The 17,474-nt window shown below is 37.7% G+C and overlaps 1 protein-coding gene across 1 annotated transcript in view; it reads left to right on the plus strand.

Annotated features, from left to right (window-relative positions):
- The window catches only part of RIMS1 (regulating synaptic membrane exocytosis 1), a 685,283-nt gene that overhangs the window by 149,252 nt on the left and 518,557 nt on the right, over window positions 1–17,474 (plus strand). Inside the window, exon 2 of the mRNA XM_007945190.1 lies at window positions 6,476–6,556. Within this exon, the coding sequence (XP_007943381.1) occupies window positions 6,476–6,556 (81 nt within the window). The remainder of the gene's footprint in view (window positions 1–6,475; window positions 6,557–17,474) is intronic.

The raw sequence follows: 17,474 nt of genomic DNA on the forward strand, positions 1-17,474 counted from the left end.
GGAAACCCAAGGAGGGGTCGCTATGAGTTGGGGCTGACTCGACGGCACATAACAACAACAACAATAGCCTAAAAAGTCTACCCAAATTGGTTGAATGTATAACGGTCTGAAACAAATAGTTCTTCCTGCCTCTAAACTCAGATTCAATTATTATGTTGTTAGGTGCTGTTGAGTCAGTTCTGACTCACAGAGACTCTATGTACAGCAGAATGAAACACTGCCAAGTCCTGCACTATCCTCACATTGTTGCTTTGCCTGAGCCCATTATTGCAGCCAATGTGTCCATTCATCTCGTTGAGGGTCTTGCTCTTTTTTGCTGACCCTCTCCTTTACCAACCATGATATCCTTCTCCACAGAAGAGATAACATGACCAAAGTATGAGAGATGAAGTCTTGCAATTCTCCCTTCTAAGGAGCATTTTAGCTGTACTTCTTCCAAGACAAATACATCCATTCTAAGACAAATATGTCCATTCTTCTGGAAATCCATGGTATACTCAATATTTTTGGCCGACACCACAATCAGGTGCATCAATTTTTCTTCACTCTTCCTTATTCATTGTCCAGCTCTCACTGGTAATTGTTTTTTTGCCAATGTCATCACTACAACTTGGACTTCTTTCTTCAGTTCCAATGGTTCTTGATATGAGGTAATTGAAAATACTGTAGCTTGGGTCAAGTGCACTATAGTCTTCACAGTGACATCTTTGCTCTTCAACACTTTAACGAGGTCTTTTGCAACAAATTTGCCCAGTGCAAAATGTCATTTGATTTCTTGACTGCTCTTCCATGGTCACTGATTGTGGATCTGAGTGAGATGGAATCCTTGACAACTTCTGTCTTTTCTCTGTTTGTCATAATGTTGTTTGTTGCTCCAGTTGGGAGGAATTTTGTCTTTGTTTCATTGAGTTGTAATCCAAACGGAAGGCTATAGTTGTTGATTTTTATCAATAAGTTCTCCAAGCCCTCTTGGCTTTCACCTAGCAAGTTTGTGTCATCTGCATATCCCAGTTTGTTAATGAGTCTCCCTCCAATCATGATGCCACATTCTTCTTCACATAGTCCAGATTTTTGAATTATTTGCTCATCATACAGATTGAATAAGTGTGCTGAAAGGACACAGCCCTGACACACATCTTTCCTGATTTTGAATCATGCAGTAACTATCCCCTTGTTCTATTCAAATGATTGTCTCTTGACCTGGGTTCCTCATGAGCATAATTAAGTGTTCTGGAATTCTCATTCTTTGCAATGTTGTCCATATTTTGTCATGATCCACACAGTTGAATGCCTTTGCATAGTCAGTAGAACAAAGGTAGACATCTTTCTGGTATTCTTTGCTTTCAGGCAAGATCTAACATCAGGAGTGGTGTTCCTTATTCCATGTCCTCTTCAGAATTTAGCTTGAATTTCTGGCAGTTCCCTATCAATGTAACTTTTTGAATTATTCTCAGCAAAATTTTACTTGTGTGTGATAGTAATGATATGGTTCAATAATTTCTGTATTCTACTGGATCACCTTCTTTGGAATGGGCACAGATATGAATCTCTTCCAGTTGGTTGGCCAGGTAGCTGTCTTCCAAATTTTTTGGCATAGATAAATAAGTGCTTCCAGCATTGCATCTATTTGTTGAAACATCTCAATTGGTATTACATCAGTTCCTGAAGACTTACTTTTTTCCAATGTCATCACTGCAACTTGGACTTCTTTCTTCAGTCCCAGTGGTTCTTGATCATATGCTACCTCCTGAAATGGTTTATTGTCAACCAATTCTTTTTGATACAGTGACTCTATGTATTCCTTCCATCTTCTTTTGATACTTGCTGCATCATTCAATATTTTTCCATAGAATCCTTCAGTATTGCAACTTGAGGCTTAAAGTTTTCTTCAGTTCTTTCAACTTGAGAAATGTCAAGTGTGTTTCTTTGTTTTGCTTTTCAAACTCCTGGTCTTTGAATATTTCATAATGCTTTACTTCATTTTCTCAAGAGCCTTCTGAAATCTATTTAGCTCTTTTACTTCATTTCTTCCATTCACTTTAGGTAATCTGCATTCGTAAGCAAATTTTAGAGTGTCTTCTGACATCCATTTTGGTCTTTTCTCCCTTTCCTGTCTTTATCATGGCCTTTCTTCATGTATGATGTCCTTGATATTTCCCACAGTTTTTCTCATCTTTGGCGATTGGTGTTTAATGCATCAAATCTATTCTTCAGAGGGTCTCTAAATTCAGGTGGGATATGCTCAAGGTCATATTCTGGCTCTCATGGATTTCTTTTAATTTTCTTCAGCTTCAATTTAAGCTTGCATTTGTCTGTTCCACAGTCAGCCCCTGGCCTTGTTTTGACTGATGATACTGAGTTTCCCCATCATCTCTTTCTGCAGATGTAGTCGAGTTGATTGCTCTTTATTCAGTCAAGTGAGGTCCACATGTATAGTCACTGTTTCTGTTGTTGAATAAAGGTATTTGCAATGAATAAATCATTGGTCTTGCAAAATTCTCTGATGCAATCTCCAGCATCATTTCTATTACCAAGGCCATGTTTTCCAACTGCCAATGCATCTTCTTTGTTTCCAGCTTTAATATTCTAATCACCAGCAATGATCAATACATTTGGATTGTGTGTTTGGTCGATGTCAGACTGCAAAAGTTGGTCAAGAGAAACCTTCAATTTCTTTTTCTTTGGTCTTAATGGTTGGTGTGCAAATTAGAGTAATAGCTTTATAAACTTGTCTTCCTTATAGGCATATAGATATTATCCTATCACTGACAGCACTGTACTTAAGGATAGATCTTGAAATGTTCTCTTTGACTATAAATTTGTCATTCCTGGCCTAGTAGACCACATGATTTTCCGGTTCAGAATGGCCAATTTCAGTCCATTTCAACTGAGTAATGCCTAGGCTATCAATCTATGTGCATTCCATTACATTTGTTATGGCTTCCAGTTTTTCTACATCCGTACTTCATACATTCCATGTTCCAATTGCTAATGGATGTTATTAACTCTTTCTTCTCCTTTTGAGTTGTGCCACATCAGCAAATGAATATCGTGGAAATTTTACTTCATTTATTTCTTTAAGGTTGACTCTACTATGAGGAGGCACTATTTCCCAGTCATATTCTGAATGCCTTCCAATCTGAGGGGCTCATCTTCTGGTACTATATCAGATGATGCCGTACTGGTACTCATAAGGTTTTCTGTGGTCAGTTCTTCCAGAAATGGAACTGGACACGTCCTTCTTCCTAGTCTGCCTTAGTTAGGAACTCTGCTGAAACCTGTCCACTATGGGTGACCCTTTTGGTATTTGAAATACCAGTGGCATAGCTTCCAGCATTACTACAACACTCAAGCCACCATAGTATGACAAAGTGACAGATGAATGGTAGTCTTATCCTGTGGTTAGAATATATGCTAGTGGGGAACATAAGGTATGTTGTAACAAACTTTACCAAAAAAAAAGTATGATGTCTTCCCTTTCACAGTATATTTAAATTAACTCTAAAGATAATATTTTTGAGGAGCAAGGTGTTTATTTTTATAATTCAATAAAACTTTAAAGTTCAGAAACTCATATAAAGTTTATATCAGACATATTCAATGGCATATGCTGACAGAAGAAGCATAATGTCGTTGTTGTTAGTTGCCATCACATTATTGCTGGCTCATAGCAACCCTGTGTATACCTCCTCACAATTCATCACCATGCTTGAGACCATTGTTGCAGCCATTGTGTCAGTCCATCTTGTTGATGGTATTCTTTTTTACTGAATTTCTACTTTACCAAACATGATATCCTTTTCCAGGGATTGTTCCTTCATGACAACAAGACCAAAACACGAAATAAGTTTGGCCATTCTTGCTTCTAAGGAGCATTCTGGCTATTCTTCCTCCAAGACAGATTGGTTCTTCTAACAGTCCATGATATATTCAATTTTCTTTGCCAACACCACAATTCAAATGCATCAGTTATTTTGCAGTCCTCTTTTACTTATTATCCAGCTCTCACATGCATATGAGGCTACTGAAAATACCGTGGCTTGGCTGAGGCACTCCTTAGTCTTCAAATCGACTCTGCTTTGAAGAGGCAGCTCTTCCTGTCATATTTTGAGTGCCTTCAATCCAAGAGTCTCATTTTCTGGCACTGTATGAGACAGTGTTTCACTGCTATTCATAAGGTTTTCAGTGGTTAGTTCTCTTAGAATTAGAGTACTTCACCCTTCTTCCTAGTCTGTCTTAGTCTGGAAGCTCTGCTAAAACCTGTCCAGCAAAGGTGACCCTGCTTCTATTTGAAATACTGGTGCCATAGCTTCTAGTGGCATAGCAACACACAATCCACCACAGTACAGCAAACTGACAAGTGGTGGATGAACATTCTAGCTATTATAATCTTAAACCCAAACTGCTGGGTACTATCACTCAGAAAAAAACAAAACAAAGTTTTTCTTAGTAGCCCACACTTGGTGCTGGCTGCTACTTCACACTTATTACAAAATAGTCACATCAATGCATGTTTAAAGAAGACTAATTATGTGACAGATTTCTTTTATTTCAAAGCTTTATAAATATTTGTAACTTTATAAGGGAAAAAAAGAGAAGGTCTCTCATAGTGAAACATTTTCCCAAAGTTGCTACTATTTCAGTTATTGTAACAAACCAGTGCATACAGATTAAACATGCTTTATGGGTACTGTTTTTAGTAAGTGAGAATTGCTAAAGCTTTTCCAGTGCTATGAAATCTAACTCATGGGGCATTATACTTTGTGTAAGTTAGATTAATGTTTAAGATATCAGAAATTTTAATATATTACTTCTCCCTAGCATAGTGTCTAAGGCATTTGACTGCTAACCAGAAGGCTGGAGGTTCAAACCGACCAGCCACTCCTCGGAAGGAAGGTTGGGCAATCTACTTCCATAGTGATACAGCCTCGGAAACCCAAGGAGGGGTCGCTATGAGTCGGGTCCAACTTGATGGCACATAACAACAAGCAACAAATTCTCCCTTCTGCCTTTCTGAATGATCTGCTAATGCTGATATCTGAGTGGCCTTCTTCCCTTAAACTGGAACAAAAAGCAGAAGGCTTTATAGTTCTTATGTAGATTTTGATTCATATTTTTTCAACAAATCCATTGAGAGTTTAGCATCAGCTCTTGACAAATGACACATTTCTTTTATCCCAGGAGGAAGGTGTGCTGAAGCTTTGAAATGGCACATTTTTCTTTTCTCGTCATGTTACATATTGATTTTTAAGTTTCACTTGACTTTGTTTGGAATGACCAGTGTGTGTGTACACGTTTTTGTGCGTCGTGTCCACGTTTCCCTGTATCATTTCTTTCAGAAGTGGAGAGTTTTGCCATGCAGCTTTTAGCTCTGGGAAACAGTTTACCTGCCACCACCTCACGAAGGATCCACTTCTGGAGTAACATGACTGGCCTTAAATATTAACAGTAGTCAATACTCCAGGCAGCCTCCATGAAAATTCTTAACCAAATTAACTTTTAGTATCCCACTTCCTAAGGGTGTTTACATTTAGCAAAGTTTAAGATAGGGATTCAGTTCTATAACCAAGGCTTCCCCATTCAAAGCAGTGTTTATTTTAAGGGTTTTAAGGTGAAGGCATATTTGGGTCATGTAAGTACAGCCTCACATGAGATTGTTTTCTGATATCTGCCAACGAATATCTCTCATGCTGTCTAAGCCCTATTTATGTGAGGGTAAGAGTATTTCCTCCTGGTGTATGCCCTTTTGAGCTCTGATATATTGTCCACCCTTTGTACTTATTTGTCCTATGACAGACAACTGATAACACAAAGAACGTTTACTGTTTTTTTTTCACTTTTTGGAGATATCTTCTGTAATACTGATTATACACACGTGCATACACACACATAATCATATGCACATGTGCACTCACTCATAAGCACACTTTATATATGAACATTTCCTTCCAGTTTTTCCTCCTCTCTTAGTGAGAAGGGGATTTTTAATACAAAGGATTTTTTGAGATCTCTCTTTTACAAAATGAAAACAACCTGTGTGGTGATAAATGGTATGAAACAAAGGTCCATATCTTTTAGTAAAATAACCAAAACCATAGAAAATTCTGTCCAACTTTTAGCATATCAACACACCTGCTGCTCCTATTTTTAAGTTTTCAGATATCTTCAGATGGTGAGGCCAAAGCTTTGAATAGTATTTCTGTTGTGAAGAAAGCTGCTGAAAGTGATATTATTGATGCTAATAAGAAAATCAAATACAGAAGCTAGCACAGTTTCCTTTGGGTGTAATTGAGCTCTTGGAGGCCTGGGTTGAAGGTATCCAACTCTGAGTGCTTTTCCAGGACTCCAGTTAGTATTGAAGGGGCTTGCAAAGACTTTCCTTTAGACTGTATTTTCAGTACCGTGTTTAATTTCCAGATGTGTTCTACCCATTTTATAATTAATAGTGCGTTGTGCTGTCTATCATGCGCCCCAGGTGTGTTGTCAGGGACATGGCGAAGCCTGCTGCCTGCAAAACACCAAGAAATGCTGAAAACCAGCCCCACCAACCTTCACCGTGAGTATGGCATTGGTTTTATTGACTGAGAACGTTGTCTGTTACACAGATCACTCATTACAGATTCGTTAATTCACATTGCATGTGGGAGTAGGCACCCTGGCTACTCTGGTGTCTGTGTAATAAAAAGACTACTATTGAATTACGTAAAATTATCTGAAAACATGAGCTCTGTCTTAACTATCTTTGTTAAGTGGTGTCTCTAGTGCCATATTGAAAGGATGAAACTAGTTATAGGAAGGGGACTCATTTTGTAGGGCTCTGGAGTGGCAGCAATTCTGATTTTTGGATTTGAAATATATGTGGGCTGGAGCATATGACTTCATGGAAGTAGATGGGCAAGGGACAGGGAGAGGAAAGGAAGGTCCCCAGTGGAGAGGTTAAGTAGGGAAATGCATAATGTCTTACTCAAATTCACACTAAATTGTTTGAAGATAATAGACATTCCAAAAGAGTGGATCCTTCCTCTAGTTTTATTTCTAACATTGAATCCTGAAGTACAGATACTAATGTGTAGTTAAATGGCCAACTGACAGTCACAGCAGGAGAGTAGAGAAGCAACCCTAAATGAGTAAACTCTAAGTATCAAATGTAGATTTTGATGAGATAAAATGTAAAGAGCTTTACATTTCTGCAGAGAGTGGCATCTATATCCAATCATCTGCATAGAATTATGATCCTGGTAAGAAAAAGAAAACATTTCCTTAAAATTTTGCTGTTAATGGAACTTTTCTTGGTAATTCATAGACTATTTATGGTCTCTGCTTTCCATCTTATGTTCTGTTATTGTTGTTATGTGCTGTCCAGTCGCACCCGACTCATAGCGACCCCTCCTTGGGTTTCCAAGGAGGTATCACTACGTAAGTAGATTGCCCAACCTTCCTTCCGAGGAGTGGCTGGTGGGTTTGACCCTCCAGCCTTCTGGTTAGCAGTCAAGTGCCTTAGGCACTACACCACCAGAGCTCCTATCTTACGTTCTGGGCTGTAGAAAATGTTTTACTTGTATTTGGATTTGAGTAATTTCTGGGAAAGTTCTTTGAGAAATTAACACTGATATTAAAATATTTTATTCCATATGTTAAGGTTCCATTTTAATTGCCCCCACACATTCCAATGTCTATTTTAAGTTGGACCTTATTAGATTTGAAACAAAAATTGTCACCCTTCCTAGCAAGACTTTAGCTCATTTTCTTCCTTACTTTGCTTTAACTCTCCACAGATTTATGTGGAAATCTGTTGTAATTTACATGCAGTTAGTGCAACGTTACTCATGGTCCCTCTGATGTAGTGGCTGAGAAGAACTAACTGCAACCTCTTTGGAGCTTCACCTCTGAGAGTCCCTTTGCTAACACTATGCTTTTCTAATTAAAATAGTAAACCCCCCCCACAGATGACTTGAACATTTTGAAGTTTGCAATTCCTTTCTTATTTCTACTATGATTCTTTATAGAGTGATATTTGTGAATTGAACTCTCTTCATCCAAATAAATGCCTTTCCAGAATAATATGAAAAGGGCACAATAGATTGTTGTTGTTGTTGTTATGTGCTGTCGAGTCGGACCCAACTCATTAGGGGATATAATTAAGGATGGGCTATAACCTATAGGTCAGTGTTTTTAAACTTGTAAGTCACAATTATTAATGCATCTGAAAATCAATTTAAAGGCTGGTGACCAGACTTCTCTTCTGTTCTGTTTCTCTCTCTCTTTCTTTTTTAAAAATTTTTAATAGAATAGAAGAAAATATAAAATTTAATAAATATTAAATTTAGTTATTGGGATGTATTAAGAGGTTTTCATTAGGACAGTGGCATAGTCAGATTTGCAATATATGTATATATTTATATACAAGAAGCTCTGGTGGTATGGTGGTTAAGGCTGCTAACCAAGAGTTTGGTGGTTCGAACCCACCAGCTGCTCTGCAGAAGAAAGATGAAGCAGTATGCTTCCATAATGATTTACAGCCTTGGACACCCAATGTGGGTTGCTATGAGTCAGATTCAACTCAGTGGCAGTGAGTTTGGTTTGGTGTATATATAAACTATGTACTTTGGTGTAAAAAAGGAAAATACAGAATGTCTGTGATGTGAGTAAAAGACAAGAAAATTAATGAATTATTGTAATAGTCTGGGGAGGGATAGTAAAGTCTTGATGTTAGCAGTAAGAGGGGGTATAGGAAGAAGACATTAAGAGCTGAGTAACAAGGAAATATATAGTGCTTGATAGTCAATTGAATATGGGCTGAAATGGAGGAGTTTAAGAGGAGCTCTGGTAGCGTAGTGCCTAAAGGCACTTAACTGCTAACCAGAAGGCTGGTGGTTCAAACCCACCAGCCACTCCTTGGAAGGAAGATGGGGCAATCTGTTTCCGTAGTGATACTGCCTCAGAAACCCAAGGAGGGGTCGCTATGAGTCGGGTCCAACTCGACTGCACATAACAACAACAACAACCATATGGCTTAGAGAATTAAGGATCATCAACCAAAAAAGCAAACCAACTTAAAAAAGCAGACCAGTTCTGGGGGTAGTTAGGTGGTAATCAGTTTAGATTTTGATATAGTGATTATGTGATACCTGTGAATTATCTAAAGACAAAGAACCAACACAGTTGAGGATATGAACCTGAAGCTTTCAGTTTACTGGTAAAGTAAGTAACATCACCAAAGGAAATGTAGTCAGAAAAAAATAACAGAGAAAGTTCTAAGTAAAACCAATGTTTAAGTGTGGATAAAGGAGAAAGACCTCCCAATGCAGCTGAGAAATAGTGGTTAACAAATTGGGGGAACCAGAATCCACGGTAGTAGAGAATTTCAAAGGAAATAACCAACAGCGTCAAATGCAGCAGAGACTAAAGAACACTTAAGGAATAAGAGGTGTCCTTTGGATCTGGCCATATAGAGGTCATTAGTGGCATTTGCCATAGCAGTTTTAGCATATCCCATCCACTGCCATTGAGTCAATTCTGATTCATAGTGACCCTGTAGGACAGAGCAGAACTCCAAGATTGTAAATCTTTATGGAAGCAGACTGCCTCATCTTTCTCCTGCAGAGTGGCTGGTGAGTTTGAACTGCCCATCTTTTGGTTAACAGCCAAATGCTTTAACCACTGTGCCACCAGAGCTCCTTTTAGCATATAGGTGAGTGGAAATGCTGTAGTTCCATAGTCTTGAGAGGAAAGGAGAATTCAGGAAGAGGAGATGATGAATGTTCGTGACTTTTTCAAAGAGCTTAACTGTGTAGAGAAAGAGAGAGATAAAGTAGTAGGTAGACACAAAGGAAGCAGGGTGACAGTACTTGTGTTGTTTGTCATATCCTATCACACACATTTATGCTGATGGATACACATGTCAATATACTTAATATTTTTATAACTGTATGTGTAAACTATTCAAATATTCCTTTCATTTATTATTAAAATGTCACTCAGTCATATTTTAAGTAAGATGCATGAGTTATCCTCACTTCATCAAGGTAATAAATATATCAAAATATTAGTGGAGTTCAACAAATTGAGTCTTATGCCTGTTATTTCCTAAGTTTCAGATACAGAGATAAAAGAGATAGAATTCTTGTCTGTGGGTTCCCTATTAATTTGGAGGGAAAATTACCTAATGACATAAATTACAGTATTAAATGATAAGATACCCCCTCGGAAACCCAAGGAGGGATCTCTATGAGTTGGATCCAATTTGACGGCAGTGAGTTTTTTTTTTTTTTTTTTTTTTTAAATAACACTGTAAGTTTGTTAAAAAAAAAAAAGAATAAAATTATTTATTCTTTTGGGGGTTAGTGTGGTCAAGGAAGGATTTATAGCACCTGTAATGTTGTTAGGTGCCGTCAAGTTGGCTCTGATTCATGGCAACCCTGTGTACAACAGAAAGAAACACTGCTTGGTCCTGTGCTAGCCTCACTATCCTTGCTATATCTGAGCCCATTCTTGCAGCCACTGTGTTGGCCCATCTTGTTGAGGGCCTTCCACTTTTTTGTTGACCCACTATGATATCTCTGTCCAGAAAATGGTCTCTTCTGACAGCATGACCAAAGTAGGTGAGACAAAGTCTGGCCATTCTCGCTTCCAAGGAGTATTCTGGCTGCACTTCTTCCAGGATAGATTTATTGGTTCTCTTAGCAGTCCATGGTACTTTCAGTATTCTTTGCCAACACCACAACTCAAAAGCGTCAACTCTTCTTTGGTCTTTATTCATTGTCCATCTCTCAAATGCATTTGAGGTGATTGAAAATACCATGGCTCTGGGTTAGGCTCATCTTAGTCTTCAAGGAGACTGCTCAGCATTTTAAAGAGGTCTTTTGCAGCACTTTGTCCAATGCAATATGTCATCTGATGTCTTGACTATTGCTTCCATTAGCGTTGATTATAGAAACAAGTAATATGAAATCTTTGACAACTTCAGTCTTTTCTCCATTTATTGTGATGCTGCTTATCAGTCCAGGTGTGAGGATTTTTGTTTTCTTTATATTGAGATGTAATCTGTACTGAAGACTGTAGTCTTCAGTCTTCATCATTTAGTGCTTTAAGTCATCCTCACTTTCAGCAAGCAAAGTTGTGTCGTCAGTGCATCTCAAGTTGTTAACGATTCTTCCTCCAATCCTGATGCCACGTTCTTCTTCATAGTCCAGCTTCTCAGATTATTTTTCAGTATACAGATTAAATAAATATGGTAAAAGGATATGACCCTGACACACTCCCTTTCTGATTTTAAACCATGCAGTATCCCCTTATTCTGTTCAAATGACAGCCTCCTGGTCTAGTACAGGTTCCTCATGAGTACAATGAAGTGTTCTGGAATTCCCATTCTTCTCAATGTTATCATAATTTGTTATGATCCACATAATAAATGCTTTTGCATAGTCAATAGAACATATGTAAACATCTTTCCGGTATTCTTTGCTTTAAGCCAATATCAACTAACATCAGCTATGATATCCCTTGTTCCACATCCTATTCTGAATCCAGCTTATATTTCTGGAAGTTCTGTGTGAATATACTGCTGCAACTGTTTTTGAATTATCATCAGTAAAATTTTACATGTGTGTGATATTAATGATATCGTTTAATAATTTCTACATTCTGTGGGATCACCATTCTTTGGAATGGCTACAGATATGGATCTCTTCTAGTCAGTTGACCAGGTAGCTGTCTTCCAAATTTCTTGGCGTAGACAAGTGAGTGCCTCCAGTGCACCATCTGTTTGTTGAAACCTCTCAGCGGTTATTCCATTCAATTCCCGGAGCCTTGTTTTTCGCCAGTTCTTTCAGTGCAGCTTCAACTTCTTCCTTCAATACCATTGGTTCTTGATCATATGCCAGCTCTTGAAATGGGTGAACATTGACCAGTTCTTTTTGGTACAGTGCTTCTTGTATTCCTTCCATCTTCCTTTAATGTCTCCTGCATAATTCAGTATTTTGCACATAGAACCTTTCAGTATTGCAACTCAAGGCTTGAGTTTTTCCTTCAATCCTTTCAGATTGAGAAATACCAAGTGTGTTCTTCCTTTTGGTTTTCTGACTCCAGGTCTTTGCACATTTCATTATAATAATTTACTTTGTCTTCTCAAGCTGCTTTTGAAATCTTCTATTCAGCTCTTTTATCATATCATTTCTTCCATTTGATTTAGCTACTCGCCATGCAAGGGCAAGTTTCAGAGTTTCTTGTGACATCCATTTTGGTCTTTTCTTCCTTTCCTGTCTTTTTAATGATCTTTTGCACCTGTAATTGTTGACAGGAATTTTGAAGGATGTCGATTAGATAGACATATTTGGAGTTTCAGAAGGAGAGAACAATTGCCCTGAAGCCCAAAATATCAAGTTGTGCTGAAGTAATTTCAAGCGTGTACCCATTGCTGAAGCTTTTATGTGCGTGTGTATTTGTATATATGGCTGTGTGGGTTGGTGGGTTTTGATGTGTATGGGTGTGGGGTAGGGTGAGGAAGAGAGAGGAAAAGAAAGGAAGCGGGAAGTACTGTGTCAATCTCTGAGGAGTAAGAGTTTGTCTAATTTTTAAGAAATAAACAATGTGTTCTGTCTTGTCTTTGCTTTTACTTTTAATATTGTATTTTATTTTGAATGTTGCCATTACATAATGTATTATGTATTTTTAAAAGTGATTATGGATTTTGAAAGTCTGAGAAGTATTTGGGTATTCAGCAGTCTCAGTCATGGATGTTAGCAGGATTAGGTAGGAGAGGTAGGAGGTAGGGCAAATTAGAGAAATGTCACTGGTAGTATCATTAGAGTGTATAGTGATTCATTAGATGCAGAAATGAAGCAAAGAAGAGAGGAGATGATGATTCATTTAGCTCAAGAGATTAAGTGAATGTGATAAAATAAAGAGAGAGTTAATTTAGCCACTGAAGCAGGTTTAGATTCAGTGTTTGACTTGATGAAATTGAAAATATCCAGAAGATAGCTATTCAGATCTCAAATTCAGGAGAGAGACCCAGGCAAGATATATTAATTTGTGAACAATTGCTTTATGATAAAAACCATTGAGACAAATGAAATAATATAGGGAGAAAGGTGGAGGTTTAGGAAAAAAGTGTAAAAGGTGACATGCAGTGTATCATCAGTACTTGAAGTACAGTGTAAAATGTAGTTAGTATGCAGAGCATCATGAATACTTAAGAGAAAGAGCAGAGGAATCAAATGAATTATTCAGGGTCATGCAAGGTCAAACGTTCTGGTTTTCTTGGAAATGTCCCTGTTTTAGACAAGTACCACGTGACAGGAACCATTGCCCTCTCCCCTGCAGGCCTGGTAAATTGGGATGGTTGATCATACAAGAAAAGGTGAAGTTGAAATTTGAAGGTAAAATTCCAGAAATAGAATAAGAGAGCCATGGAAAATACATGCTTAGACAAACAGTGTTTGTAATTCTGTGAAAGGTACATTGAATCCAGAGAGGCAAATGGTTCATAGTCCAATTCAGTGTTCTTCTTCTTTCTTTTTTAGCTTTGATTGGTGATTGCTGCCTTTTGTTTCATTTTGATATAATTCACATACCATGCAATTAATCCTTTTAAAGTTTACAATTTATTGGTTTTCATAAAATTTTCCAACCACCAGCACTAATTCTAGAATGTTTTCATCACCCCAAAAAGAAATCCTTTATCTGTTAGCAATCATCATCCCTCTGTTCCTCCAGCATCCAGCTCCTGGCAAGTACTAATCTACTTTTTGCCTCTGTAAGTTTGCCTATTCTGGACACTTCGTATACATGGAATTCTAAAATATGTGGCATTTTGTGTTTACTTTCTTTCAGTTCATATAATGTTTTCAAAGTTCATCCATGTTGTAGCATGCATCAGTATTCCATTCATTTTTATTGCTGAATAATATTCTTTTGTGTGGATATGTCACGTTTTGTTTATCTGTTCACCAGTTGACAGAATTTGGGTTGTTTCAACTTTTAGGCTATTATGAATAATGCTGTCATCAACATTTATATACAAGTGTTTAGTGGAAACATGTTTTCAATCCTCTTGAGTATTTATTTGGAATGAAATTGCTGAGTCATATGATAACTCTATGTTTAACTTTTGGAAGAACTGCCAAATTGTTTCCCAAAGCAGCTGTGCCATTTTACATTCCCATAATGGATAATAGTTTCAATTTCTCCATATTAATGTCAACATTTGTTATTACCTTTTTCATTACAGCTGTTCTAAAGGGGGTAAAATGATATTTCATCTGGTTTTGGTTTGTATTTCCCTAACAAATAATAATATTGAGCATCTTTTCATATACTTACTGAGCTTTTGTCTGTCTTCTTTGGAGAAATGTCAATTCAGATCATTGCCCATTTTTAGTTGGATTGTCTTTTTATTGTTGAGTTGTAAGAGTTCTTTACATATAATGGATACTGGACTTTAATCAGACACATAGTTTGCAAATATTTATTCTCTCTTAGTGAGTTTTCTTTTAATTTTGTTGTTAGTGATTTCAAAGCGTAAAATTTCAATTTTGAGAAAGTCCACTTTATTTTTGTGTTTGTTCCTTGTGGTTTTGGTGTCATATCTAAGAAACAATTGCCTAATTCAAATTCATGAAGATTTATCCCTATGTGTTGTAGTATCAGTTTTATAGTTTTAGCTTTTACATTTAGGTCTTTTATCCATTTTGAGTTAATTTTTGTAGGTGGTGTGAAATGGGAGTCTTACTTCATTCTTCTTTTGCGTGTGTATAAAGTTGTCCCAGCCCCATGTGTTGAAGAGATTATTCTCCGTTGTTGAATTGTCATGATCTCTTTGTTGAAAATCAATTGACAGTAAATATATGGATTTATTTCTAGAATCTCACTTTCATTATATGATAAATATGTCTGTTCTTAGGCTAGTACCACACTGCTGTGATTACTGTGCTTTGTAGTAAATTTTGAATTTGAGAAGTTTGGATCCTACCACTTTATTCTGTTCGAGATTGTTTGGATGTTTATTTTTATTTATTTTACTTTTTCTTTTTACTCAGTTGTTTGTAAGTCCTGTAATTAATTATTAATTCTGTTCATTTGACAAAAAATGAATTTAGGCTCCAGATAAAAAATCAGAAATTATTTTGCCCCTCAGGATTTTGTTTTGCCCCTCTGTCTTTGTCCTCTCTGCTTCCTCCTTTTAGAAATTATCTTTCTGTACAGAATAATATACATCATGAGCACCATCTGTTTTCAGGTTTTTGACATGGACAAGTGTGTCATACACACTCCTCTTTTACCCTTCTTTACAGCTACAAATGAGTCAGCCTTGAATTGACAGGGAGTCTGCCATCCAAAATACTCTTTTAATAGACATACTTTTTCTAATCTCAAGGGCATGACTTTTTTAAGCAATACCAATTTTGGGGCAGACTTAATCATAACACAAGTACTTCTGAGGACTAACATATGGGAGCAGGATGAATATATACATGTAAAATGATTGCTTATATTTAACCTAATTTTAAAATAGTTAACTTCGAGGAACAAAAAATGTAACTATGGAAAATACATAATCATAGTTATTTTCCCATAGCAATATAGAAAATATTCATATATCTTTAGACTTGAAAACATGATTCCTCATTTAAAAGCACTATCTATGGCATAGTGCCTAAGGCATTTGACTACTAACCAGAAGGCTGGCGGTTCAAACCCACCATCCACTCCTTGGAAGGAAGGTTGGACAATCTACTTCCATAGTGATACCTTCAGAAACCCAAGGAGGGGTTGCTATGAGTTGGATCCGACTCAACGGCAGTGTTTTTGGTTTGGTATCTAATATCACACTTGTGGCTTACAGCAGATAATAGGTTAAACAAAAGTGTGTCCTTGAAATTGTAAGCAATTGGCAGCAGTCCTTATCATTATGTCACTGTGTCTTTAGGCTTTATGTCTTTTATATCACACGTCCTCCTGCAGTGCTGAATGTCAGAAGTGTCATGGATAACACAGAAGGGTGGATAACCCATTGCCAGACTGTCATCACCTCTAACACATCCCCAGAATAGAGTGCTTCCTCCCAAAAGTCTGGGAAAGACCTTATGAATTCTGAATCTAGCCTGCCTCTTCCTATTTTGGGGAGTCTTGCCCCCTTTCTCCTCCTAAGCCATGTGGTCTCTACTCTTGAAGTTATGCACATTTCTATCAGCTCTTTTCCAAATTCTCCCGAATCCTGGTCAGCAAATATGTGGTATATCTCTTTAGTGGAAGCCTATTAAATTCTCTTTGGATGAGAGCTGAAAGACTGGTAAAACTCTTCAGCTCATAGAACCAGTGTGGAGTGGGAAAGCAATCCATTGCTAGCTTTGCAATGAGCTGAGCTATTCATTCTTCTATTAACAGATATGCATTAGTTTGTACTGTGTGCAGAGCACAGTGCCATGTGTTGGGTAGTATGATGAACAAAGCTAAGTCCTCGTCCTAATATAGCTTACAATGTGGAATGGGAAGACCTAAACTACAAACAAATACAGATGTTAAAACTGTTTATTTCTAACAGCCTAAACTGAGTGAAGTGATAGAGAACTTCACTGGGGAAGCATTTACAGAGGGTGGTGAAGGAAGACTTAGAGAAGAGGTGACATTGAAAGAGACACTTGAAGGGTGAGAAGTTGACCTTGTGACAAGATAGAGGAAGGGAATTCTAGGTGGAGAAGACTGTATGTGTGATTGTTCTCATATTAAAAATAGGATAGCATGATTGGAGAACTAAAACAAGGCCGGAGAAAAGTAAGTGAAGGGGAGAAGGGCAGTGGATGAGATTGATGAGGTTAGCAAGGGTCCATCTCAGATGCCTTGGATTTTTAGTAAAAGTATTGAGAAGTCACTGAAGCAGTTCAAAGAAAGAAGAATCATGATCCAATGTCGTGTGGCCAGTGGATTAAAGGTGACAGAGAACTTTTAGGAGGTAGTTGTGGTGGTTAGGCAAAACAAACTAATAGTGATGGTTGGGACTCTGCTGGGGGCTACAGAGATGTAACAAGTGGAATGTGGAAAAGAAGTTCTGGAAGCAATGGAAAAGAAGAACATTTGTGCACTGAGTGGAGAAGTCTTCAAGTCATGTGTGTAAGATCTAGTATGATTAATAGGTCCATGGGTCATTGAATGTCTACCAAACCAAATCCGTGGCCACTGAGCTGATTCTGATTCATAGTGACCCTAGAGGACAAGTAGAGCTGCCCCATAGGGTTTCCAAGGCTGTCAGTCTTTATGGAAGCAGTCTACTACATCTTATGTGGAGCTGCTAGTGTGTTCAAGGGAGCTCTGGTGGCATAGTGCTTAAGGCATTTGGCTGCTAACCAGAAGGCTGGCAGTTCAAACCCACCAGCCACTCCTCAGAAGGAAGATTGGGCAATCAACTTTCGTAGTGACACCACCTCAGACCCAAGGAGGGGTTGCTATGAGTTGGATCTGACTCGATGGCAGTGAGT

Source organism: Orycteropus afer, unplaced genomic scaffold, assembly GCF_000298275.1.
Source record: "Orycteropus afer afer isolate SDZICR_OR568_19922 unplaced genomic scaffold, OryAfe1.0 scaffold00133, whole genome shotgun sequence".
In the NCBI taxonomy this organism is placed as follows: Eukaryota; Metazoa; Chordata; class Mammalia; order Tubulidentata; family Orycteropodidae; genus Orycteropus; species Orycteropus afer.